General features: G+C 36.9%; 1 protein-coding gene across 2 annotated transcripts in view; it reads left to right on the top strand.

Annotated features, from left to right (window-relative positions):
- Window positions 1–26,902, top strand: part of Gip (hydroxypyruvate isomerase-like protein Gip) — a 178,485-nt gene that overhangs the window by 91,647 nt on the left and 59,936 nt on the right. Inside the window, exon 1 of one of the 2 annotated variants that reach the window (XM_090410110.1) lies at window positions 15,069–15,668. The exons of the other annotated variant lie outside the window; for it this stretch is intronic. Within the exon in view, the coding sequence (XP_090266236.1) occupies window positions 15,290–15,668 (379 nt within the window). The 5' untranslated portion in view covers window positions 15,069–15,289. Of the gene's footprint in view, window positions 1–15,068; window positions 15,669–26,902 lie in introns of those variants that run through there. 2 annotated transcript variants of the gene reach the window in all.

The following is a 26,902-nucleotide window of genomic DNA, read 5'->3' as shown; positions in this document are numbered from 1 at the left end:
TTGAAATTCATCTTAAATATTTTGAGTTAGATATAATAATTGGCAATTTGTTCAATCATTTTTCATGAAGGCAGGTTGATGATTTGGTAGAAGGTTTACGTCACTTAAATAGTAGCTTAGTCATTGCAGTGTCTTTCCATCAGTTTCCACGATTTTAATGGCACTTGCATTAATGACTTTGAACTTTATAACTTGAAAGTGTCCTGCAGTTTAGGTTTTGGAATTGGTATGATTGCATCCGTTTTCCAGTCTTCAAGTTCGATTAAGACTTGTATTAATTATGCAGTATTTTAAATAACATTTAAAAAAAAATGTTATTTAAAAAAAAACTTATCTTCTGATAATAAATTTGATGAATATTTATCTACATGGTTGTTTTTAATATTTTATGGACACTAATTGGATCCATTTCCAAATCGTTAATATCTCTAAAATACATTATGACCGACATCCCTGAAATCTCTTCATCTTCTGTTATACGATTGACATTTGTGGTGTGTGTTATTTTTACTACTGAATAAAATACAAATTAGTTAAATTAATGAATTGGCCTTTAATCGTTTTTCGGTCTAATAGTCTAAAGATGAATTGCAAACTCAAACGTACAAATATCATTATTTTTTTTTTACGCGACACTTCCAAAGAGTCCAAGGGTTCATCGTAGGAGATCACCTACTCCACATAACCGAGTGTCTCCACTATGTAATCCTTCATCTATACACAAGAGCATTAATATATTTATATTAGATAGATATATTTACATCTATATTTATAGATACAGTATATTAATACTTTTGGATATATAGATATACATTTAAAAGTATTATTTGTCTGTAAAAACTGTGCGAATTCTGTTCGATTGGCTATTTACGGGATGAAAAACTCCACTTTCCGGGAGAAAAAAAATCTCCGTATGAGATTGGCTAACTGACCTTCATTTTTAAAAGTCCATATCCCCTTAATTTAATTAATGTCCATATAAAGATTTTCTTTATATGGACGAGTCTCAAAAGATGAGTTCGAGTCTCGTAATGAGACTAGAGGGTGCAATGTACAATCAGAAAGTGAAATGTGGAAATACAGTTGGAGTAAATGATATTGACTAGAAATGATAACTGTGGGATATAAAAGGCCTTCCTGACTACACTACATAATTCAAAACGACTAGTCAGGAGGACAATTCCATATGACTGTATCTCTGCATAGCGCCCATCTATAAAAAGAGAAATTAAACTGAATGAGGGAGTTGCAAAGGAATTTCCGTTGATGGAGATGATGGTGTAGTTGGTGGATAGTAGTGGAGACGGAGAGTTGTAGAGTAGGTGCCCTCCCTCGATGAGTCTTTGGACTCCTTGGAGGTGTCACGTAATAATAAATAATAATAACAATAAGACAGGCTTACTCACCTGCAATTGAAAGAGCCCATATAGAGAGTCTTCTGGTTCATGAATAAAATCGAAACGAGTTCCTCTCCATTTGAAGGGAGCATGTCTCAACGTTCTTCCATGCTCTGAAGAGGTATTCTTATCTTTCAACAGTAATAGTTCTTTTAGTATTTATCTACATATCGTTGTGGCAATGTCCTGTAAGTAATGTTAGATGAGGTATCTGTTCCTAGAAGTAAGTGGGATGATTAATCAATTTTTTAAATCTGATGTTATCCCTTAATTAGTCACTTTGGGTGACCGTAAATTTACTGGGCAACTTTACGGTTATCCAGTAGCATTTACCCAATTTTAGTCAGGAAATCTCCATGGATACCGAGAGGAGATTATAGGAAAACGTCTTCCTCAGACTCTGCTTCATGATAACTTTCATGACACCAGATCAGTAGAAGGATGCCTTCATAGTTTCGATTATAGTCGCCAACTAGAGAAATTTTATCTTGATCATTTTTTACGTCTTTTATGAGTTAATGTTTTGGCCACAGAACGTTTCTCTTAGAAAGACGAGTTTTTTTATCCAGAAACCCAGAAAAAATCAACTATAGAACTCATACTATTTCACATAGTATTATCAGGATTTGGAATACGAGATGAGGGCAGTTGCAATTTTTACTACTACATAAGCATACAATTATAGGTAGAAAATAACTCGTCCATTGATGATGAAGAAAGTCAAGGTAAGTTGCCTACCGATTTCCAAAAGTTAGGGCTAAAAGAGTTTCACTTACTCCTTAGAGAATTTGAGCTGAAAATGGTAGTTACATAGTTCCTGTTCATGTTATTACAAAGTTAGTGAAAAGTGGGAAATGAGCGATGCACATTCAGTGGAGCTTCCCTCGTTGAGAAAGCTATAGAAAGGAAAGACATAAGACACAATTGCCTGTGAAATAGTTGAAAATGGTCTGTGTAAGAGGCATCAAGTAGTTACTTAGTTGTTATCTTCTGGAGAGTGTTAAAGATTTGTAGAGAGTTTTAGCGCACCACTGCAAACGTGGAAACAGCATTCAGGTTGGAGGATTTGAGATTTGTATATATAAACAGGATAGCTATCAGCTCGAGCATAAAAGGGCACTTCTTGGAGATTAATGAATTTATGCATGCAATATTCTGCCAGAAAAGGTAAATATTAGTCCAAGAAGGAAAGAGAAAGAGAGAGAGAACAGAACATCTGTTATCAGATGAAGGGAGATGAACTAAGGTTCTTTTTGTATGTGTGAGAAAGAAAGTAGAACTGTATTTTTATTTTCGTAGCCTTTAAGATTATTTACTTGCCTTCTCCGTTTAAAAATGGTATCCCTGATATGGATATCAGTGTTTAAGGATTGGTTGCAGAAGATTTATAGGTTCAAGATGAGTATTGCTACGTTTGTTAAATGATTTGGAGAAATGGAGTCTTTTCAGCAAAAAAAAAAAGGATAAAAAATAGCAGAGTTCTGCGACATCCCTCATTGTGGAGAAATCTGTAGAGAGGATGTTGATCTCCACAAGAGGAAGTAAAGAACCAGAGAGAGAGAGAGAGAGAGAGAGAGAGAGAGATCAGTTATGCAATTATAGAAGATAGAAGAGATCATAGGACAGTTCCATCAGCCCGTTCTTCCAAACTCGATTGAACGCACAGTAAATGTTAAAAGTAACAGCACAAGTTTCTCTCACATTGCCGTAGCTTATAATCAGACAGGCTGTGGAAAATGGAAAAGCTTCATCAGTTTATTCACCACCGGAAATTGCCAATTGTGAAGTCGACGATTGATGAATAGAACGAATGTGAGAATATTAGTTTTCGTTATTGACGGACAATCTATAGATGCTTTCGTTGGACGAGTCCATTGTCCAGTAAAAGCGTTCTCACAACCATATTTATCTTTTGTTCTGAACCTATGTCTTTGTTTGGAGTTATGGCAAAGCAACTGAGGCTATGTTGAAAGTTTTTTTCACTTAGTTAACTAGTTTCACTATATATAGTTTCTTGGTAAAGAACATTATATTTAATAACAAATACTATTCATAGTTAATCCATTACCCAAGTTTAAGCAAAAAGGTGTGCACGTGAAGTGTGTCCATAACTACACCGCTTGTATGTAGATGCTGTTTACTTCTCATCAATTGTATCAATATCCTATAATCTCCCCCCCCCTCTTGTGGACTTCGATATTTGGATTGTACCGCATGGAATGATAAACGCTGATGCATATGAATCATCCGGATTAATGCAGTGATTCATACTATTGAGTAATTTTATGGAATAGATCCATCCTCTCTCTCTCTCTCTCTTTTTACACACACACACACACACACACACACACACACACACACACACACACACACACACACACACACACACACACACACACACACACACACACACACACACACACACACAGAAAGAAGTCAACGGACACCGCATGGGCAAGATGAATCGCGCCATGTAACGAGTCAGGTTTTTTTGTAGCAATTAGAGCCTCTAATTTTGTACAAATTAGAGGAACATTATGCTCCCAAGTCAATGATACTGTGTCCTGTGAAATGGTTGCAAAAAGGAAACTGACCTGGTTTGAAAGAGACGTTGCGATAGGATGGCATGTTGCAGGCCTGTTCGGCAAAGTTTTGACAAATTGGGCTATCCGAGCTCAACAGTTAGTGATAACATACTGAGAGAGAAGCGCAGTTTCCTGCGCTTCTCTCTCAGTATGTTATCACTAAGAGAGAAGCGCAGGAAACTGACTACAACTGCTGCCAGCAGTGGACGACTCACCACACGTAACCACAGTGGACGACTCACCACAGCGAATGTGACCATGTAAAAACCGCCATTCGTCAGCCGACACGTAAAATGCATAGTTCCGTACACTGACTGGAACAAATTTGTACAAAAGCATTCAGAACTGAGGCTTACAACATGAATTTCCATGGTAGGACTGCAATGTGGGTGTGGAGGATGCCTGGTGAACGTCTCTTACCTGAGTGTAACCCCAACTATGAAATTCGGCGGTGGCTGATGGAATGGTCTTGATTTGTCTTCAGACCTCTATTTGTGGTGCCATGAACATTGAACTTCGAGAGGTATCTGAACATTTTGGACAATACAGTGCTTACTACTTTGTGATATTTCTATGGAACTGACAATTGTCTCTTTCAGCAAGACAATGCACCATGTCATAACACTGCTGCTGTAACTGTGTAGTTTGTGGACATGAACGTCATCATACTTGACTGGCCTCCACAGCGCTCTGAATTCCAACCCTATTGAACATCTGTGGGATGAACTGGAGCATATGGGTGAGGTCAAGGGATGTTTGCCCCACAACAGTCCAGAACCTCATTACATGCCTAGAAGAAGAATGGTCCAAAATATTCCCATTGGAAAGTTATATCCCGTAAAATTCTGCAGTCATCACAGGGAAAGGAGGTCCTACATCTTGTTAAGGTAGGAACCATGGCTGTTTATTACTCACACATTTGTGTCGATACTTCTTTCAGAGCTGTGTATATAGGCCTGTGTGTACCTCAGGTGGAAGTGGTATGTGCGTCCTCTGTGCTGGACTGCCTGAAGATAGACATAAGTTCAAGTTTAGAGTCTATCTCTGACACGAGCAAGCAGGTTTTTACTCCCGGAAACTAGGATATTTCATCCCATAAACTCAAGAAAATCGACCATAGAACCTGCACTATTTCAGAAAATACCAATATACTATCAGGGTTAGGTATCACGAGATAACAGCACTTGTTTGCCAGTCTCTTCATCGATTGCCACTTATAATTAGCGAGTCTTGGGCCAGGTATTTCTGATTAGCTAGCGGTTTAGATTAAACTGTCCACTCAGTCTGCAAAAGTTAGAAAAGGCTAAAACGGCCTCGCCTACTCCGTAAAAGGAAATAAAAGGCGTTATTTATTTATTTACATATTTATAACTTGATTATTTTGAAGAAATGATGGGAGACTGGCCTTTGCAGAATGTAATCTAAACTCATAACACCTTTGGGACAAATTGGAATATATGAAAGTAATTTGAAAGTGGTCATGCCGAATGAAAAATGGCTCAAAATACAGACTCAGAATTACCACAGAGTGGTGAGGATTACTCTAAAGCTTTTGATGGCCAACATGTGAAACCTGTGTCTGTGTAGCTCAGTGGTAGTGGTGGTCACACTCTATAGCACTAAACCGCCTGAAGAAAGAGCTTCACGAGTTCGATTCTAGTTGCAGACTAGAGGAACTTTTTCTAAGCCTTTTTTCGACCGGTTCCCGAGTTAGTCGATCTCTGTCACTAGCAAGCGGGTTTTTTCTCCCGGAAACTCGGGTTTTTAGTCCCATAAACTAGAAAATCGACCGTAGAACCCACACTATTTTCAGACATTAAAACTATTGTATTAGGGGTAGGTACCACAAGATGGTGGCACTTGTTAGCCGTGTCTTCACTGCGTGCTGCTTAATTAGTGATCGCCTTGGGCCACCTATCTCTGACTGGGTACCAGTGGAGATTGAACTGCCTACTCAGTCTCCAAAAGTTAGATCGGGCTAAAACGGCCTCTCCTACTCCCTATACGGGAATAAAAAGGCATTAGCTGATTTTTTTTTAAATGTGAAACTGTGGGAAATAATGAAAGGAATTGGTTTTCACAACACACTATCAGGTTGATAACTAACTTGTAAGAAGAGGCGTTCAAGTAATTGATTGGTTTCAGGTTGCAAAGAGAGGCACAGATATCTACTTTCTTCTTACTTGTTTGGTATCTATGCTGACAGACATTATGCATGTAGAATTGGATGAGCTGAACTTCAGCTGGCGAACTCAGGATTTAATCTAGGAGGGGGCCGAGTTGGGTAGACGACTTGCGAATACACACTATGCTTCGCATACGACCTATGATTGAGCATCTGCAGTGATCGCTAATTCATAAGTAGTATAGAAATAGAAGACACGACACAACATAAATAAAAAAAAATAATTTTAATTAGGAAAAGATTTTTGGAAATTTTTCTAGTGTTTTTTCCTTTTCTTTGGGGAGTGCCCAGACCCCTTAGACCCCCCCCTCTGGGTGCACCACTGAGCTGAAGACAGGAATTAGAATAGGTGGCAGATTGATCAGTAATCTGAGGTATACTGATGATACAGTACTCTGTAATGACAAGGAAGAACTCTGACAAATTTTTGACAAAGTTAACGAAATCAGTAGGAATAGAGGTTTTCAGAATCATAGCAATACAAAGATTATGGTTCTCAAAGGAAATACAGACAGGGGAGGTCCTAAGAAACAAGTGTACCTTAATAAAGAAAGAATTGAGGAAGGCAGCGAGTTCGAGTACCTGGGATCCATTATTAATGTGAAGAATTGCTGTTCAGAAGACGATTTGGAATGGCTAAAACAATGGTCAGAGACTTGTCTAAAATCTAGAAGGATGAATCTATCTCCATAGTTAAAAAAATGAGGATTTTGGATGCAGCTGTTTTTTCCGACAGCCAGTTATGGATGTCAGACATGGAAGTCTGATAGGAAAAAGATAGCTGCCTTTGGTATATGGTGTTACAGAAGTCTGTTGAGGATATAATATACTGAAAGGAGGAAAAATGGATGGGTGGGTGCTAGAAAGGATGAGCAGAACTTTAAGGCTCCTTAAGGATATCCACAGACGAATGTTGAAATGTTTTGGACATTGAGAGGACAGAAAGAAGAAGATGTAGATCATCAGTGAGATGGGCGGATGGTGTATCTGGAGTGACTGATCTTCAAAGATGAAACCTCCAGAAAAGCATACAGCAGGACTGCACAGTGAGGACTGGTGTGGCACATCACCGAGTATCTGAATGACCATATGGCATCTGTTGATGTCGAATAAACAGATCGATAGATGGTAAAGATGGTAAAGATTACGCAAAACCGATCAATTCTAAAATATGCCAACACATTATTAAAATGGTTGGAATTTGGTTGAAGTTTGGTTTCTCCAAACTAGATACTATATTTTTCTTACTAGATATTTTATAGAAATACGTGGCAGACAATACTATTTTGAAAATGTTAAGACACTTTAAGAGATGTATGTGGTTTATGCAATTATTAAGAGCTCCTATATATTTCACTCACTGTTATATAAGCATTATTGAGGGAGAGAGCAAAAGAACTAGCTATAACATTCAAAAATCAAAACAATAACGAGTAAAACAGAATGAATATATTTCCATGTGTCTTGGGGAAAACTAAGTGTTCACAAGAAAACGTTGTTAGAATTCCAGGGAACCTGGAATTGAGACACCTTGAAACATGCTCATGCCGTTTGACTCATTCTTGTGTTCATATTTTGAATGTTGTAAAAATATCTTTTGTTCGCTCCCTGAATGACGCTTTAGTCTGTTTTAGACCTGTAAAAGTGTTGAAGACTGAGAGGCTTTCATTCTCCATTCTAATAGGCAATCAGAGATAGGTCAGCCAAACTATGAACTATTTAAATGGCACCTGGTGAAGAGACTGCGGAAGACAACTGCCACTATCTCATCTTCTCCAACACTATTTCAATATATTATTGTCTGAAATTAGACAATATGTTGTTTAATTTTACCTGATATTAGACAATAACATATTGTCTGAAATTGCCTTTGGGTTTGGAAATATTGTTTTCTGCCTGGAATTTATCTTCCTGAAACTCTGGTTTTTCATCATAAAAATATACAAACCGTCCAGATGAATAAACGTAATTTTCATACAAAACAGACTAGTCTCATGACACATAAGGCCCCTGTTGCCATGTAGACATATCGTTTGCAGTAGGCCAGGCCGTAACCTAAAGAAAGCTGTTCTCAGTTCGAATCTAGTCATCAACTAGAGAAACATTTTCTAACTCTTTGTTGACAGGTTCCCTAGTTAGTTGATCTTGCGCACGGGCAACCGATTTTTCTCTCCTGGAAACTCGAGTTTTTTCGTCAAGAAAAGCAAGACCTACACCGTTTCAAACAAATAATATACTGTGTTAGGCATACGGAGCACGAGATGGCAGCACTTTTCTGTCTCTCTTCATCGCATGTTGCTTATGATTAATGATGGTCTTGGACAAGCTATCTCTGATTGGTTGCGATGGAGATTGAAGGAAGGCTAAAATGGCCTTGCCTACTTCATGTAGGGTATAAAGGAAGGCAGTAAAAGACTATAGCTGATGTTTTTATTAATGAATTTAATTAATGTTAAACATATATGAAAACCATCTTTAGGACTTTAGAGCAGTACCTGTCCTTATTTAGTCTCAGCAGACATGGATTAAAAAAAAGTTTAAAAAGTCAAATTTGATGTTTGTAATCTGTATAACAATAAGAATTTTCCATAACGGTTTTTCTCCTTAATATTTTTTAAATTTTAATGTAGGATTTGTGTTTTGCACTTTTCATGAAAGACTTATGATGGATTTATATATATATATATATATATATATTTTTTAGGATTGTGTAGTATGTCTCAATGGGCTCTATTTTTTGCTGGCATAAGCAAAAAAATTTAAAAAAAAAAATCAGCTAACGCCATTTTATTCCCGTATACGGGAGTAGGCGAGGCCATTTAGCTCTATCTAACTTTTTTTTGGAGACTGAGTGGGCAGTTCAATCTCCACTGGTACCCAATCAGAGACAGATGGCCCAAGGCTATCACTAATTAAGCGGTACTCAGTGAAGAGAGACGGCTCAAATGTGCCGCCATCTCGTGGTTCCTAACCCTAACACAATACATTTAATGTCTGAAATAATGTGGGTTCTACGGTCGATTTTCTTGAGTTTACAGGACGAAAAACCCGAGTTTCCGGGAGGAAAAACCTGCTTGCCCGTGCCAGAGATTGACTAACTCGGGAATCGGTCGAAAAAAAGGCTTAGAAAAATTTCCTCTAGTCGCCGACTAGACTCGAAACGAAGACTTCCTTCGTGCGGCCAAGCGCGGCGGTGTGCAAACGCCACATCCGCTGAGCTACACAGGCTCAAAAAAATTTAGCCTCTCATATTTTATTGATTTTTGCATTTTTTTTTACTTTCAACTTTTAATTCACTAACAGTTTGCATTTTAAAAAAGAAAAACTTTTACTGATGTAGTTTTTATTTTAATATAATCACAATTATAAAATTACAGTAATGAAGATTTAGAAAAAAAAGGTTTGTAGATTGATGGAATGCCAGCCATTATAAATGTGTTACCCAAGCATTGCTTATTTGCAGATGCCTGGAGTTGGCACTGCATGTACTTTACTTGATATGCAATTATATTCTGGTTTTCATCTACATTTTTATCTGTGTGCACTTCAGCCAATAATATATATAATTAGGGACTACGAGATCTCAGTATTTATTTGCTGTATTTTCTTTCGCGGAAGTCAGTGACATCTGGGAAAGAAACTATAGCATAATATAATTATTATATTATGTATTATATTTAACATTGTATATGAAATAAAATTAGGGGGAGGTCGGGTCCCTGTTGATCTTTAAAAATTTAGGACTAAATGACCTTGCCTATTCTGGGAAATAAAAGGTGTTATGTACACCCTAGTACCCCCACACACACACCCTTATCCCCGGATTCGCTATCCACAATATCAGCAGTCAACCCCGGTGCGAAAATATTAAATGGAAAATTTCAGAAATAAACGATTTATAATTACATCGGCAAAGTGGATAATAGATCCAACATTATTTCAAAGCCGAATGTTTGTAGAAACTATGAAAATTTCGTAAGTTGACCTGAGAGCTTACGAGAATACAATCCTCGGCATCCCCGAGTTGCCTTTAGCTACTTAAGTCAAGTAGGTACTGCAAGCTAAGGCAACTCGTGGATGCAAAGAATTGTATTCTCATAAGCTCTCAGGTCAACTTAAAAAAACTTTCATAGATTGGCTTTGAAATAATGTTGGATCCACTTTGCCTATGTAATTTTACATCGCCGAAATGAAGCTGTATGGCTCTTTCTTTTAGTAATAGACATTTCAGCTGATCCCAGAGGTAATCCAACACCAGACTCGTTGCAAATGTGGAGTAAGCTACGTGTACATTGCAGCCTTTTGGAAATCAGGAATTTAGCGCCGTTTTGAGTAGTTCTCGGTTATCAGATCGACTGTTGTGGTATCGCAGTTCTTGTGTTCAAGTAATCCTTATTTTACTTAATAATGGCCCCAAAGCGCAAGAGTAGCGATACTGGCAATTCGGATATGCCAAATAGAAGTCGTAAAGTGTTTTCTTTTCAGTGAAAAAGGTAAAAGTTATCGACTTCAAAAAATAATAAATAAATAATAATAATAAAAACTCTGCCGATGATACTAAGATTCCATTCACATTCAGAAAACTTTTATGACAGTATGTTGTTATAATTCTATTTTATTATTAATTATTGTTGTTAATCTTTTGCTGTGCCTAATTTATAAATTAAATTAGTTTTAGTAAGCTTATTGAACAGAAGTTTTTATCTCGCTCAGTTTCTCTCTTGTCTTCTTTCAAAAGTTGTAATTTCACGTATGGATAAGTAAGTACCTTTGCAGAATTCATCATGTGCTCAGCCCTCCCTAACATAATCAATTACCTTTTGCAAAGATTCTTTTCACACAATATGTCCAAAGTACCGGGTGATTATAAAATAATGTCAAGTGTTTAGAGCCCTCTAGCGAGTAATGTATTGGACGAAACACACCAATATTCGGTAGACGTACACAGTGGAACATGGGGATTCGATTTAACAGAAAAAAATAGTACCAAAAGTCGCTAACAAGGAAATTTTGGCGCTGCCAAATTAATTTTAGTAGGTGTGACTAATGAATGATTAAATGGCAAATGAGAGACAGCACACATCAATTTCATGACGTTTATTGTTAATTACAAATGAGGTTCAATATGACCACCATTCTGATGTTCCAGGAACTGCATACGGTGCACGACATTTTGCACAGTGGCTCACAACATATCGGAATTGATTTGTCTCACGTGTAACGTTATTCGATCTTTCAAAGTTGGAATATTATCGGGTACATGTCCTTGATACACAATGCTTTTAAGAAATCCCCACAGCCAAAAGTCACAAGGATTGAGATCAGGCGATCTCAGTGGCCATGGCGTGGGAAATGCACGACTAATGATTCTTCTGTCAGAGAAATGTTGTCGCAAAACATGCTGTACTTGAAGTCCGATGTGGGGTGGTGCACCATCCTGCATGAAGATGGCCGAATCGAGACATCCTCTTTGATGCAGTTGTGGAACCACAAAGTTCTGTAGCATATTGGCATACCTGTTAGCATTGACGGAACAGGTCACTGGTCCATTTTGGCGATTTTTCTCGTAAAAGTATGGACCGATGATAAAAGATGCCGTAAATCCGCACCACACTGTGACTGGGCGAGTGGATAGACATCTGCAGACACACGTGCGGATTAGTTGCAGCCCAAATGCGATTACGTGTGTTAATATCGCCTTTCAAATAAAAGTGCACTTCGTCACTCCATAAAATCTGCCAGGCCCATGCATCATCCACTTCCACGCTAAGAATCTCAAAGATAAGTCGATTCGTGTGGTCGCATCACCAGGGCACAATTCTTGAACGTGACTGATTTTATAGGGCTAAAACTTCAATATCTGATGTAGGATTTTCCACACCGTTGTGTATGCGATATCCGTTTGCCGGGATATTGCTTGTGCACTGCTGGTACCCTGCACATTCGTCATCTCCTGTTTCACAACAGCAGTTGCAACTTGTTCAACTTGTTGGTGATTGATTGGTTTGCATCCCCTGCCTACCTGCTAGAGTTTTCCAGTAGTTTCAAATCACCTAATTAGTTTTCGTAAGTTTGTTACGCTAATCAGTCCTTTTCGTAAATTTTTCATATGCCGAAAATCACGAAGACAATCACTGGCATTATTGTTCCGCTGATAATAGAGTTTGACTAACAAAGCATGCTCACGTAAGGTAAGAGGCATCGAAAAGCAGCTCGTCTACGAATGATAAGAAATCTCACAGGCTTTCGTTTTTTTTTCCTTGCATGATCGCTCACAAGAAACGCGATAATGCAAATTAATGCATTTTACTCGGTAAACATTTTAGTCGCCAAAATTTCCCCTGTTGGCGACTTTTGGTACTATTTTTTTTTTCGTTAAATCGAATCCTCATGTTCCACTGTGTACATCTACTGAATATCGGTGTGTTTCGTCCAATACATTACTCGCTAGAGGGCTCTGAATACTTGATGTTATTTTATAATCACCCGGTACATTAACTTCAGCTTAGTGACAATGCTTCAAAGGCAGATTCTGATTTTGTTCTCTAAAACCTTGTTAGTTATTTTAGCTACCCGTGGGATTCTTAATGGGCTTCTTCGTGCTCATCGTTCAAATGATTCGATTTAATTTTCCTTTCTTCTCAGTTATCCAGTTTTCAAATCCATACTTCACCATTGGAAGGATTAAGAAATTCTACTTTTCGTGGCCGTACTGACATGTCCATCGTTCAGAATTTTGGGGAATGTTGACATAACTTTTTTTCTCCATAGGTTATCCTTCTTTTAATTTAATCCTAATATTGTTCATCATTTCTTATTCTGCACCACACTAACTTCGGGTGGTCTAGCACTGAACTGCACTCCCCACTTCCACTGAGCTATACAGGAACAAATAATAATACAAGTACCCTGAAATCTAAAATGTTTCATAGGAAATCCTAATGTCAGCGGCATATGCGCTTGGAAAATTTATAACTGCCTTTTATAGTGTGGAAATTTCGATAAGTGGTAAAATATCCATTCACTGATGCCCCTGGCAACTGCCTCAATGCCAAAACTTTAGGAGAGGCAGAAAAACTGGACCAGAAAGTGAACAAGGAATTTCAAAAACGAAGTATTAATTTAATTATATGAAAGCAATTAAGCGTGTTGATCATATTAGACTGTACAGTGTTATGAGGATGCTGGAATACCTGCTCATGTAATTCTCTTAATTAAACAATTAGCAACCAAGAAATGACAAATGACAACCAAGAAGCTTCAGAAAAACACTATTTGAAGAAACAGACATTTTTAGCGTGGAGAAAGGGGTCATTTGAGATAAGCATATGATACTACCCTCATTGCAGAAACTAAGGAAGATTCAGTTTGTTGAGAGACAAAGCAACAAATCCGGGCTTAATTTAAATAACAATGACACAAAAAAAGACTTCTGGCACAGTGGATGAATTTATGATTGATGGAGATAAAATAAAGGTATGGAGGAACTTCAATTAAGTTTTTTTTTGAACCGGTTCTCGAATTAGGCGATCTCTGGTACGGATAAGCAGGTTTTTTCTTCCGGACACTCGGATTTTCGTCGCAGAAAATCCGAAGAAAATCGACCGCAGAATCCGCACTATTTTCAGACAGTAAACTAGTGTTAAGGTTCGGGACAGACGGCGACACTTCTCAGCTGTCTCTCTTCACTGGATGCCATGTATAATTAGCGACAGTCTTAGGCCAGTTATCTCTGACTGACTACCGGTGGATATTGAACTTCCTCATTAGTCTCCCAGAAGTTAGATGGGGATAAAACGGCCTCGTCTACTCCCTATATGGGAATAAAAGACTTAAGCGGATTTTTTTTGTACTATTATTATTATGTGACATCTCCAAGCAGTCCAAGAGCTTATCGTGGAAGAGCACCCTACTTCACTCCGCTACACACATCCAACCATCTCCCATACTACTTAATTCTTCTATTACACACAACTACCACCAACGCCATCTACCGTCTATCACCACCATTAACAGTATTTTTTGTATGCAAATTGCGTATATCCTGATGACTGATTTGCTTGTAAGCGAAAAAGAAAAAAAAAGTTTCCGGGAGAAAAAAAAGAAAAACTGCTACAACCGTATGTGATCGGTTAACTCACCTTCTAATGAAAAAGTCCTTTATTGTTAAGATAATTTTGGGAAAGTCTATTACTCTGGATATACAAAAATATAATCTTATAGTTTATGAAATTTGGCAGAATATGATGTCTAAAATTCGTAAATTTTAGGCGTGTTATTCTTTAATTGTCATTTTTAAACAATTATTGTCTGCTTTTCTGTTTTTTTTTTTTTTTTTCATTTTCTTTAACCCTTACTGATTATATGGTCAAAAGTTGTGTTATTTCAACTTATTAAGGTTGCTGTCCTCAAACCATTCCACACAGTTTGGATAACTGGAGTTATGCCTATATCAAAAATAACTGACTTCGTGATAATTTTTGACAGAAAGTGGCATAAAAATATCACACATAAATTATGATTGAAGTCCGCTGTCGTTTCATACTAAAAATCCGAGGTTTTGAGCCTATATGAAAATTTCCCACAGCATGCTCTATTCAGCATTTTAAGATTTGCTCAATATCGTAATTTAGTTTCGAATTACATATGGTATACTATCTATTTAACTATATACTATATAAAATTTTGCTGTCAGTAAAGTCTTTTACTAATGACATCATTCATGTCAGTAATCTAGAGAGATTTTTTTTCTTTTTTTAAAGATTTTTCTATGTCAACAACAAAAAAAAAATCTCTGTTCGCATTCCCACCGTTCACATGTTCGGTATCAAATTTTTCATTGTCGTGAATTCTGAGGTACCGAATTGATCGAAACGGCTCGAACTCATTCCAGCTTAGAACGATGCGAGAGGATATTTCCTTTGCTCTTTATCATAGTTCAACATCTGGCTGAATTAGCGAATTAAGCTAGATAGCGGTGTTATGAGGAATTTCTTTCATCTTAAGGAGAAATAAAACACGTTTTATAAATGGATTTAATCGAATATGCTTGATAATTACGAATTCTTACTGTCACAGAATAATTTTTTCAAGGTGATTGGTATGCAAATATCCAAGTAAACATGTTCCGAATATTCTATCGTATAAATCAAAGATATATTACTGAACGAGTTAACTTTGGGAATAGTAATTTATACCTATCACGTGCTTTTTCATACACCAGAGGGAAGACTGCCTTTCTTTTTACGGAGAGCACACGTCTTTCCATTCCATTAGATCGTATATTCTATAAGATCACCAGAAAAATGTCTCTAAAATTTGCAGCAAATATTTCTACAATGTTTACCGAATACGAAGATTTGACAGAAAGATTTCATGCTGCTAAAGACTGCGGCTTTAAAGCTGTTGAATGCCAGTTTCCTTATAGTTATCCCGAAGATGTACTCCACTCTGCTAAGGAAAAATCAGGAGTCGAAACTATCCTCATGAATTCATTTCCAGGTAAACAAGTGAGATTAAATCATAACCTACCCCGCATCCAGAGAACATTTAATTGAAAGGATTGACTGAAATGTGTGCTATGTAATGTAATGATAGTACTGTTAAACGTTTCGTATGTGAATAAACCTTGCACGTGCTATGCACCGAGAATAACTACCGATAAAGACTCTTCGTATCATTTGGATGTTAAGTGGGGCAATCCGTTTTTTGAGGATGTACTTTGTTCAAATTTCTCTTTCATTAATTATCAATTCTTTATCAAATAGACAATTTATTTATTTATTAATTTTACATTGAAACCTATAAGCACATCAGTGCCAGGTGCATGTTTGGGCTCAGCTGGATTTACCTGTAAGCTGTACAAGTACAGCTGAAGGCCTAACATCAATAGAAGAGTCTCAAAACCAGTTATAGCATGGGACCACAGCCACTTTAAATCTGGCCATGGGAGACCATGCAACATTGGATGAAATTGAGGTTAGTAGAGATATGGCCATATTTTTGCATAAGCCAGACAATCCACAGCCCAGGGCCTCACATCACAAGTGGCCTGTACCTCAGTATTCATGACCTACATTTACAAGGTAGGGGGGGGGGCTATTTCAAAGTTTTAGTTTAGGGGCCACAGCAACCTTAAATTCAGCAATGGGTAAGGGATGGGAAAGAAGTTTATTGACTTTTTCTTGAAGAGTTGTAGGTTTGTAGTTGTTTGGGAACACTTCATGAGGAAGTGGCCATAGAAGAGATGTAAGTGAAATAAATGAGGAAGAGGAGAAGCAGGTTTGGTATGTTTGCAGTTGCACTGCAAGGGGATGTAGGGCAGCTGCTGCTCATGTTTTATAGGCCCAACAGAAATTAAAGGAATGATGATTGCCAGCTAATTGGAGAATGATCAAGAAGTGTTTATTTTAACCACCTAGTGGTGTGTGTGTGTATACACAATGTTCAACAAATTATGCACTATTCTCATGAAACCCCTACTCGCCATGCAAAAAATGTATTTATGCCCTTGTCAAGATCCCCTCATTTTTTAAATGATGTGTCTTAATAAGTCAACAGTCCCATAAAGTGATTAGTGGTGTTGCATCATTGTTTTCTTTAAGTTCAAAAGATTTTGTTTAAAAAGTTTTTTTTATTTATTTATTTATTTTTTTTTTTAAATTAAATTAAGAATATTTTATTTTGTCCAGTCTGCAGCTATTTGCCATCTGGCAAAATTTGTTTGCCACAGGCCAGTGGACAAGTGTATTTGTGAGCCACATACATATTTTTTTTTATTTATTTTTATTGCATTATCAAACTGTTAATTACTTTGGCTGATAAAGGCGAGATGTTAAATTCAGCAGCAACCTGCAACAGTTTGTTGTTTGTTTATGTTGGCTAACTTTTTTGCTCACCAAAGATTTACAATCTTTAGTGTTTTTGATATTGTGGATAGGCATAAGGTTCAGTTAAGGAGAGAAATTTATGATTGTTAAACAACTGTAGATTTAATAGGGACATCTGTAGTGCAATCAGAAGAAAGGCACAGATTTGAACTTGTTGAAAAAGACCTGAGTTTTGATTCTCATCATATATATGTGTGAGTAATCTTTATGAAGACTTTTTCAGTAGAAAGAGTTTTTTAGCTGGTCTCATCTGGAGCTCATGGAGTTTTTTCCTTCTAAAAATAGTTTTTTTTTTTTTATTATTCTAGTAAAAATAGATGAGCAAAATAACATGCTAAACTCAAAATCATTAGTGTAAAGGCAAGGAAAACTGTCCTATAGATCACAGTACTTTTAAACTTCTACAATATTCAGAATTTTATATTTTGTTCAAATAGTGGTTATATCTATCAATGTCACCCTGCAATAGACTAATAGTCAACAATTGCTATTGAGTAACCATATGGAAGAGATAAACTGAAGGCAAATTAGCTAGCTAATATAGAGATATTAAGGGACAGTTCCTTCCAAAAGCTTGGGTTTATACCCACTAAAAACCAGAATGACAGGGTTTTTCATTTCACAGAATAGTTAAACTAGTCAAAACACATGGACCACATAATTTTTGTTATTGTTTAAGCCAAAATTCTAAACCATCTAACATGCAGTTAACAGAAAATAAACTAAGCTTGTGGCCTTAGTTGCTTGGCTAATTCAAATGAAACAAAAGCAGAGACATGTTTTTTAGCATAAACTGAAAAGGTGTGACCTGATGTATAAGTTACTTTATTTAGGGCCTATATTGTTATAAAGGAGAAAGGTAACAGAGATCACTGAAAAATAATGCAATGATTTAATGGGTGGTCATCCACCCACTTCGACATCTAACAAGATTATATGCCCACAGCCATTTCTTTTCCTACTGATCCTGTTACAGAAAAACTTACGATTTTCATTGTATTGTTAGTCATCATTGTCAAATTCCTGATATATACCTTTAAGGGGTGTACAGGATATGATAATACTACAGGAAAAATTTAATCATTACTAACTTCCTATCTACAATTTTCCTCCAAATCATTCTGTTACCTATCAGGACTCCAACATTATTAAATCTTATATTTCTATCTTCTAAGGCACTTTTTACTGTATCAATCCAGCTATATATTTGTCTTCCTCTGGGTCTTTTTCGTGCCAACCTGACAGAGAACACTTGTTTTGCTAATCTTTCTTCTCCTATTCTGTTTAAGTGACCATACACCTGAGATTAGGTCTGCTAACACATTCCTGGATGCTGACAGTGGCAAGTTCTTTCCTAATATTCTTGTTTTTAGTATGATATTGCCATTGATGCCATCTGTTCATGCACCTAATCTTTCTCAGGACTCTCATATCTGCGGTCTCCAGTCTTTGGTCAAGTGTTTTACTTCTGACCCAGCTCTCAGATCCATAAGTTAAAACTCGCTTGAATACTGTCTTGTATACAGCTAATTTAGTGTTTTGGCTAATTTCTCTCTCTTATTCCATATAAATTTATTCATTTGACTGCCTACCATACCAGCTTTGTTGATTCTGTTGTCTATTTCCATATTTAATTTACTATCTTCACTAAAAATCATGCCTAAGTAGCTTAAATGTTTTACTTGTTCTATAGGGTCTCCATTCATAAAGCATTTGATATTTTCACTGTTTCTGCTTATTTTCATTGTCTTTGTCTTTTTAATGCTGACCTTCATACCATATCTACTACAAGTTATTCAATTTAGTCAGGGAATCTTGCAGACTTGTAGTGGATTTATTTAGAAGTATAACATCATCCGCATAAAGCAAAGAGCTGACATTAACATCTCCAATTTTGATATCAGGTTTAATATCACTTTCCTTCATAATGTGATCCATATAGATAATGAATAACAGAGGGGATAATGTACATCCTTGTCTCACACCAGATTTAACATTAAACCATCTTCCTGTACTTCCTTCAGTACTAACTGCTGACTTAAAACTAAAATAAAGAGTAAGTATTGCTTGATATAATGTCCCATTGACACCATATAACTGTAGCGTTTTGAATAGCTTCTCTCTTCACCTTGTCATATGCCTTTTCCAGATCTATAAAACTTAAATACAGATCTTTGTTATATTCCCATGATTTCTCAACTATCTGTCGTAAAGTGAAAATCTGATCCTGACAACCTCTATTTGGCCTGATTCCAGCTTGTTCTTTACCAAGCTTGTCTTCCACAATCCTTCTCAACCGTTTCTCACTTATACTTGCATATATCTTACCAAGAACACTCAGTAATGAAATGCCTCTGTAATTTTGACATTCAGTTTTATTTCCCTTTTTATATATGGGTACTATGAGAGCTCTACTCCAGTCATCTGGAATTCGTCACTCTGTCCAAGCCTTCTGAACTATGCAGTGCAGCCACTGTAAGACTTATGTACCTCCATACTTGAGCATTTCTGGTCGAATATCATCTACTTCTGCTGCCTTCCCACATTTCAGGCTTTTTGATGGCTTTTTCTACTTCAAGTATGGATATGTATTCCTGACTGTATGCCTATTGAGTGTTTTTTTACCACTGTGCTTTCGCTGCTTGTTTCATTTAGCAATTTTACGAAGTAATTACTCCATACTTCATGGATATCTTTTTCTCCTGTTTTAATGTCACCTTTATCATCTCTAATTCCTCTTGCAGCACTCTTTCCTCCATTTCTAAGCTTCTTCAACAACCTCCAGAATATCTTGCCATCTTCTTGATATTTATTTCCTTTATATCAAAGTCCATCCATGACTTTTGTTTAGCTAGTTTTACAGAGTGGTTTAGCTTTCTTACATTTGTCTCTGTATTCTCTAAGAGCACAAGATGACTTATTTGTCAGGAACTTTTGATATGCTTTCTTCTTTTCCTTCACTGCCTCTTTAACTTCCTGTGTCCACCATGGAGTTCTGATTTTTCTATCCTTACAGACAACCTCACCACATGCCTCTCTGGCTGAATTAATCAGTGTTTTCTTCAGGGGTTTGCCACTGAATCGCCAAGGTTTGGTTCCTGTTCTCAAACTCTTTCATTTTTTCTTCAATCGTGTTTGTGTATTTTAGTCTACAGTTCACTTCTTAGAGCTGCTCAACTTTTATTTGCTTTAAAACTTTCTTACATGTTATTCTTTTCAATATGAAATTCAGTTTGATCCTGCTGAAGACTAAATGGTGATCACTACTAATTTCAAATCCTCTGTACACTCTGGTGTACTGTACCAGGAAGAAAACATCATTATTGCTGATAGTGATGTTTTCTTCCTGGTACAGTAGAGTCAATGAGACTTTTCTTATTCCTTGTCTCTTCTCTCTGTGAATTTGTGCATATTTTTATGTTAATACATGGTGTTAGTAATAACCAGTCCGTGTCCTGAGCAGAAATCCAACAGATATTTGCCATTATTATTAGTTTTTGCTCTTTTCTCCAAATTTTCCCAAAACATTTTTGTATGTCTGACAATCATTTATTACTCTGCTATTTAGATCCCCAACAAGGACCAACTTTTCCTTTTTCATTGTGTCAGTTGCTTTCTCTAAAGCCTCAAAAAATTCCTCCACTTCATCATCATCATCATCAAATTCCTGCCATGTACCCTCAAGGGGTGTACAGGATATGACAGTACCACATGAAAAAATTACATCTAACTTCCTGTCTACAATTTTCCTCCAAATCAGTCTGTTACTTGTCAAGACTCCAACATTATCAGATCTTATATTTCTATCGTCTAAGGTACTTTGTACCGTATCTCTTGGTCTTCCTCTGGGTCGTTTTCCTGCCAACCTGGCAGAAAACACTTGTTTTGCTAATCTTTCCTCTCACATTCTATTTAAATGACCATACCACCTGAGATTAGCTCTGCTAACGCATTCCTGGATGCTGACAATGTCAAGTTCTTTCCTAATATTCTCATTTTTAATGTGATATTGCCATTGATGCCATCTGTTCACTCCTCGAATCTTTCTCAGGACTCTCATATCTGCGGTCTCTAGTCTTTGGTCAAGTGTTTTACTTCTGACCCAGCTCTCAGATCCATAAGTTAAAACTGGTTTGAACACTATCTTGTATACAGTGTTTACAATTTAGTGTTTCGACTAATTTCTCTCTTATTCCATATGAATTTATTCAATTGACTTCCCACCATACCAGCTTTGCTGATTCTGTTGTCTATTTCTATATTGAATTTACCATCTTCACTAAAAATCGTGCCTAAGTAGTTGAAATGTTTTCCTTGTTCCACAGGTTCTCCATTCACAACACAGTTGACATTTTCAATGATTCTGCCTATTTTCATTGTCTTTGTCTTTTTAATGCTGCCCTTCATACCATATCTATTACAATAGCTATTCAATTTAGTCAGAGATTCTTGCAGACTTGTAGCGGATTTATTTAGAAGTATAACATCATCTGCATAAAGCAAAGAGCTGACATTAACATCTCCAATTTTGATATCAGGTTTAATATCACTTTCCTTCATAATGTGATCCATATAGATAATGAATAACAGAGGGGATAATGTACATCCTTGTCTCACACCAGATTTAACATTAAGCCATCTTCCTGTACTTCCTTCAATTCTAACTGCTGACTTACAACTCGAATAAAGACTAAGTATTGCTTGATATAATGCCCCATTGACACCATATAACTGTAGCATATTGAATAGCTTCTCTCTTGGCACCTTGTCATATGCCTTTTCCAAATCGACAAAACTTAAATACAGATCGTTGTTATTTTCCAGGCTTTCTCGACTATTTGTCGTAAAGTGAAGATCTGATTCTGACAGCCTCTATTTGGCCTGAATCCAGCTTGTTCTTCACCAAGCTTTTCTTCCACAATTCTTCTCAACCGTTTCTCAAGTATACTTGCATAGATCTTGCCAGGAACACTCAGTAGGGAAATACCTCTGTAATTCTCACATTCAGTTTTATTTCCCTTTTTATATATGGGTACTATGAGAGCTCTACTCCAATCATCAGGAATTCGTTCCTATATCCAGGCTTTCTGAACTATGCAGTGCAGCCACTGTAAGACTTTTATACCACCATACTTCAACATTTCTGGTCGAATATCATCTACTCCTGCTGCCTTTTCACATTTCAAGCCTTTGATGGCTTTTTCTACTTCAAGTATGGATATGTATTCCTGACTGCATGCCTGGTCAGTGTTTTTTATCACTGTGCTGTCATCACTGCTTGTTTCATTTAGCAATTTTTCAAAGTAATTACTCCATACTTCAAGGATATCGTTTTCTCCTGTTTTCATGTCACCTTTATCATCTCTAACTCCTTTTACAGCACTCTTTCCTCCATTCCTAAGCTTCTTCAACAACCTCCAGAATATTTTGCCACCTTCTTGATATTTATTTTCTATATTCTTGCCAAAATCCTCCCATGACTTTTATTTAGCTACTTTTACACACTGTTTAGCTTTCTTACATTTGTCTCTGTATTCTGTAAAAGTAAAAGCTGACTTATTTGCCAGGAACTTTTGATATCCTTTCTTCTTTTCCTTCACTGCCTCTTTAATTTCCTGTGTCCACCAGGGAGTTCTGATTTTTTTATCCTTGCACACAACCTCACCACATGCCTCTCTCGCAGAATCAATCAATGTTTTCTTCAGAGTTTGCCACTGAATATCCAAGGCTTGATTCCTGTTCTCAAACTCTTTCATTTTCTTTTCAATAATCTTTCTGTATTTTAGTCTACAGTTCACATCTGAGAGCTGCTCAACTTTTATTCGCTTTAAAACTTTCTTACATGTTATTCTTTTCAATATGAAATTCAATTTTATCCTGCTCAAGACTAAATAGTGATCATTTCCAATTTCAAATCCTCTGTACACTCTGGTGGCCTGCACCAGGGAGAAAACATCACTCTCAACAATAACATAGTCGATGAGACTTTTCTTATTCCTAGCCTCTTCTTTCCATGTGAATTTGTGCACATTTTTATGTTGGAACATGGTGTTAGTAATAACCAGTCCATGTCCTGAGCAGAAATCCAACAGATATTTGCCATTATTATTAGCTTTGCTTTTTTCTCCAAATTTTCCCAAAATATTTTTGTATGTCTGACAATCACTTCCTACTCTACTATTTAGATCCCCAACAAGGACCAACCTTTTATTTTTCATTGTGTCAGTTGCTTTTTCTAAAGCGTCAAAAAATTCCTCCACTTCTACCTTAGTAGAACCTTCTGTGGGACCATAGGCACAAATAAATCTCATTGTCCAGTTCCCCATTCTCATATTTGCCCACATTACTCTACTTGAGACTGACTTCCATTCAAGAAGATTAGCCTCGTATTTTGTGTTGAATACTATGGCTACTCCTTCTTTTCCTTGATTGTCATTGCCTGAATATAACAGTTTGTATTTATTGCTCAGAAAGATCTCACCAGTTTTTGTCTTTTTTGTTTCAGTAACCCCTATTATGTCGATCTGGTACTTATCTAATTCCTCAGCTAGCTCCATTTCTTTGCAATTCAGGCTTCTTATGTTGATAGTACCGATCTTTAACTCTGGTGATATTGAGTTGGGGTTTGTTTTCAGATTTGTTCCAGTAGCTGACTTTTCGCTGTTCGCCCTGGTTACCTGGCGAAAACAACGGGGGCCTTGTTTAACCGGGCGACGCCCTAGCCGGCATGAAATTTTGTCATGTTGTACCATCATTTTTTATTTTCGTTTAATCAATAAGAATACAATTTGGTCGGCTAAATCCCAAATTGCCAGCCCATCCTCGTTCGTTCAGTATCAAAGTAGATACCCAACAGGGTGCACCACGAGAAGGTGAGGATTGGACATTAGGTCAGAAGCCCTGGTCGGTTCTCCGCATTCCTTTAAAGGCTATGTGGAGGTCTCCTCTCAGTTATACAGCTTTGACCCTTAAGCACCCTTCTACCTTAGTAGAACCTTCTGTGGGACCATAGGCACAAATAAGTCTCATTGTCCTGTCCCCCATTCTGATATTTGCCCACATCACTCTACTTGAGACTGACTGCCATTCAAGAAGATTAGCCTCATATTTAGTGTTGAATACTATGGCTTCTCCTTTTCCTTGATTGTCATTGCCTGAATATAACATTTTGTATTTATTGCTGAGAAAGATCTCGCCAGTTTTTGCCTTTGTTTGTTTCAGTCACCCCTATTATGTCGATCTGGTACTTATCCAATTCCTCAGCTAGCTCCATTTCTTTTCCATTCAGGCTTCTTATGTTGATAGTACCGATCTTGAACTCTGGTTGATATTGAGTTGGGGTGGGTTTTCGGATTTGTTCCAGTAGGTGACTTTTTGCTGTTTTCCCTAGTTCCCTGGTGAAAATAATGGAGCCTTGTTTAACCAGGCAACACCCCAGCTGGCATGAAATTCTGTCATGTTGTACCATCTATCTGGATACTGAATGAACGAGGATGGGCTGGCAATTTGGGATTTAGCTGACCAAATTGTATTCTTTATTGGCTTAAACCAAAATAAAAAATGATGGTACTGGGTATCATTAATACTCTAAAAAACAGGACTTTGAAGATCTGCTCCAATGAACAAGTGCTGAAATACAAATTTAAAGTTATCAGGAATACTTTTCATAAAAATGGTTACAGCCAAAACACTATTAACAAAATTCTCTACAAGTCCTCAATAAAAAAACTAGATAAACCAGACTACAATAAAACTATATTCAACTCATCCAAAGGTCCACCCTGGAGTATACTGTATTTATTGCACCTGTAATCTACCATATATAATGTAATATATCATATATAGGGAAATAGGATGCACAATTCCTATCAGACAAAAGGAACATAAATGACACATTAAATATTTAATTTAATGTGTCATTTATGTTTAATTTGTTGTTTAATTTGTATATAAATGATATAGGAAATGGCTTAAAGGGAGATATTCAGTTGTTTGCTGATGATGCAAAGTTGTGTAGTGCAGTAAAAAATCAAGCTGATGTTGAAAGTTTGCAGGAGGATTTAAATAAGCTGGTAAAATGGGCAAAAGATAATGGATGTCAGTTCAATGTGGAAAAGTGTAAAGTCATGCATTTTGGGATTAAAAGATTACCAGCTGTGTACTACATCGATGGAAAGGTACTCCAAGAGATTGATGAGACTAGGGACTTTGGGGTATTGGTAGATAGGGAGATGAAGTTCAGAGGACACATTGCTAAAGTGTCCAAGATTGCACATAGGATTACTTGGTTTTTGAGGAACACACTGACATCCAGAGATAAAGAGGTTATTATTCCCCTTTATAAAGCATTGATACTTCCACATTTGGATTACTGTGCTGAGGTCTGGTCACCTGGATTCCTTGGAGATGAGGAGGCTGTGGAGAGGTTTCAGAGAAGAGTGACCAAGTTGGTGAGTGATATAAAAAATGCTCCCTACATTGATAGATTGAGAGCTTGTGGATTGCAGAGATTGGTTGATAGGCGAAGAAGAGGGGATATGATAGAAACATTCAAATTACTGAAAGGTTTTTATAGGATTGATGCAGGGGAAATGTTTCAGCTGTGTGATAGTGATGGAAGAACAAGAGGTCATCTCTGGAAATTAAAGAAGAGTGTGGTTAACAAAGGTGTCAGAACAAGGTTTTTTGCCTGGAGGGTGGTGAATGAGAGGAATTCATTGCCTGACTTAGTTGTGAGCTCTTCGTCTGTAAATGAATTCAAGAAGAGATACGACAGATATTGTTTTGCTAGTTTGGGTCTCCCACGATGAGTCTACTGACTCCATGGAGATACCTGTAGTAATAATATAATAGCTATGGTGAAGCTGGCCTTTCTGACATGCCCTGAACACTTTACATAGAATTGACTGTGAAAAGCACCAGTTGTTATCATGGTATGAACACAAATTTAAGGAAACCTGTGAGATTCTTCTCAACCACCCCAATCTGAACAATAATGATGGTCTAAAAATCCCATGCATATGGAAGGCACATATTCTACCCACGGAACCTTTCTCCCTAAGAGCTAACTATAAACAGGACTGTAGATAATCCCGAATTTTAAATCTAATATAACAATTGTCATGTTAAAAATAGGACATCATTGTTACTGTATGAAAACTATCTATATGAGAGAATTGTTGTTAAATTATTTAATATTTATGGTCGACTAATAAACCCAAAAGAATATAATTAAAATTGAGTTATATTCTTTTGGTTTATTAGTTGACCATAAATATTATAAGATCTACACAATTGCCAACAAGTTTCACCAGCTATTCTGTCTGGCTTCTTCAGGACATGAAAGTCGGTACAATACCATTCACTAGTAAAAAAGAAGAATGGAATAGCACAGTCAAATCAAGTAAAATTAAAACTGATGCGTAACATCATACACATGGAGCGTGGAGTCTCAGTCATTGTTCGTTGAATTTGTTGCTTTATTGAATACGATGTGGCCTAAAATTGTTGGCATTAGTGAAACCTGCTATCAGATATGGTAAGTGGGATCGAGTTTAACAGATGTACTATTTTTAGGAATGACAGAAGAGATAGCAGAGGAGGAGTGCTACTAATGATATCAGATGACTTAAGTCCAGTTAGGGTAGAAATACAAGAAAACAATGATGGTAACAATGTCTCATGTAGCAATGACTTTGGTTTGAAGTGGAGGTTAACAGAATTAAATATATGGGGGGGTGTTGCTACAGACCTGGCAGCTTAGTTGTAGGGGACAAAGAAATGTGTTGGCAATTTAGCCTTATGGGTATACCAAGCGAATGATCATTATGGGTGACTTTAATTTTC

The sequence above is a fragment of the Typopeltis vanoorti genome, chromosome 20 (genome assembly GCF_054136105.1).
Source record: "Typopeltis vanoorti isolate ZY-2024b chromosome 20, IOZ_Tvanoo_1.0, whole genome shotgun sequence".
Classification (NCBI taxonomy): Eukaryota; Metazoa; Arthropoda; class Arachnida; order Uropygi; family Thelyphonidae; genus Typopeltis; species Typopeltis vanoorti.
Note: the sequence above shows the minus strand (reverse complement) of the source record. Positions and strands in the feature narration are given on the sequence as shown.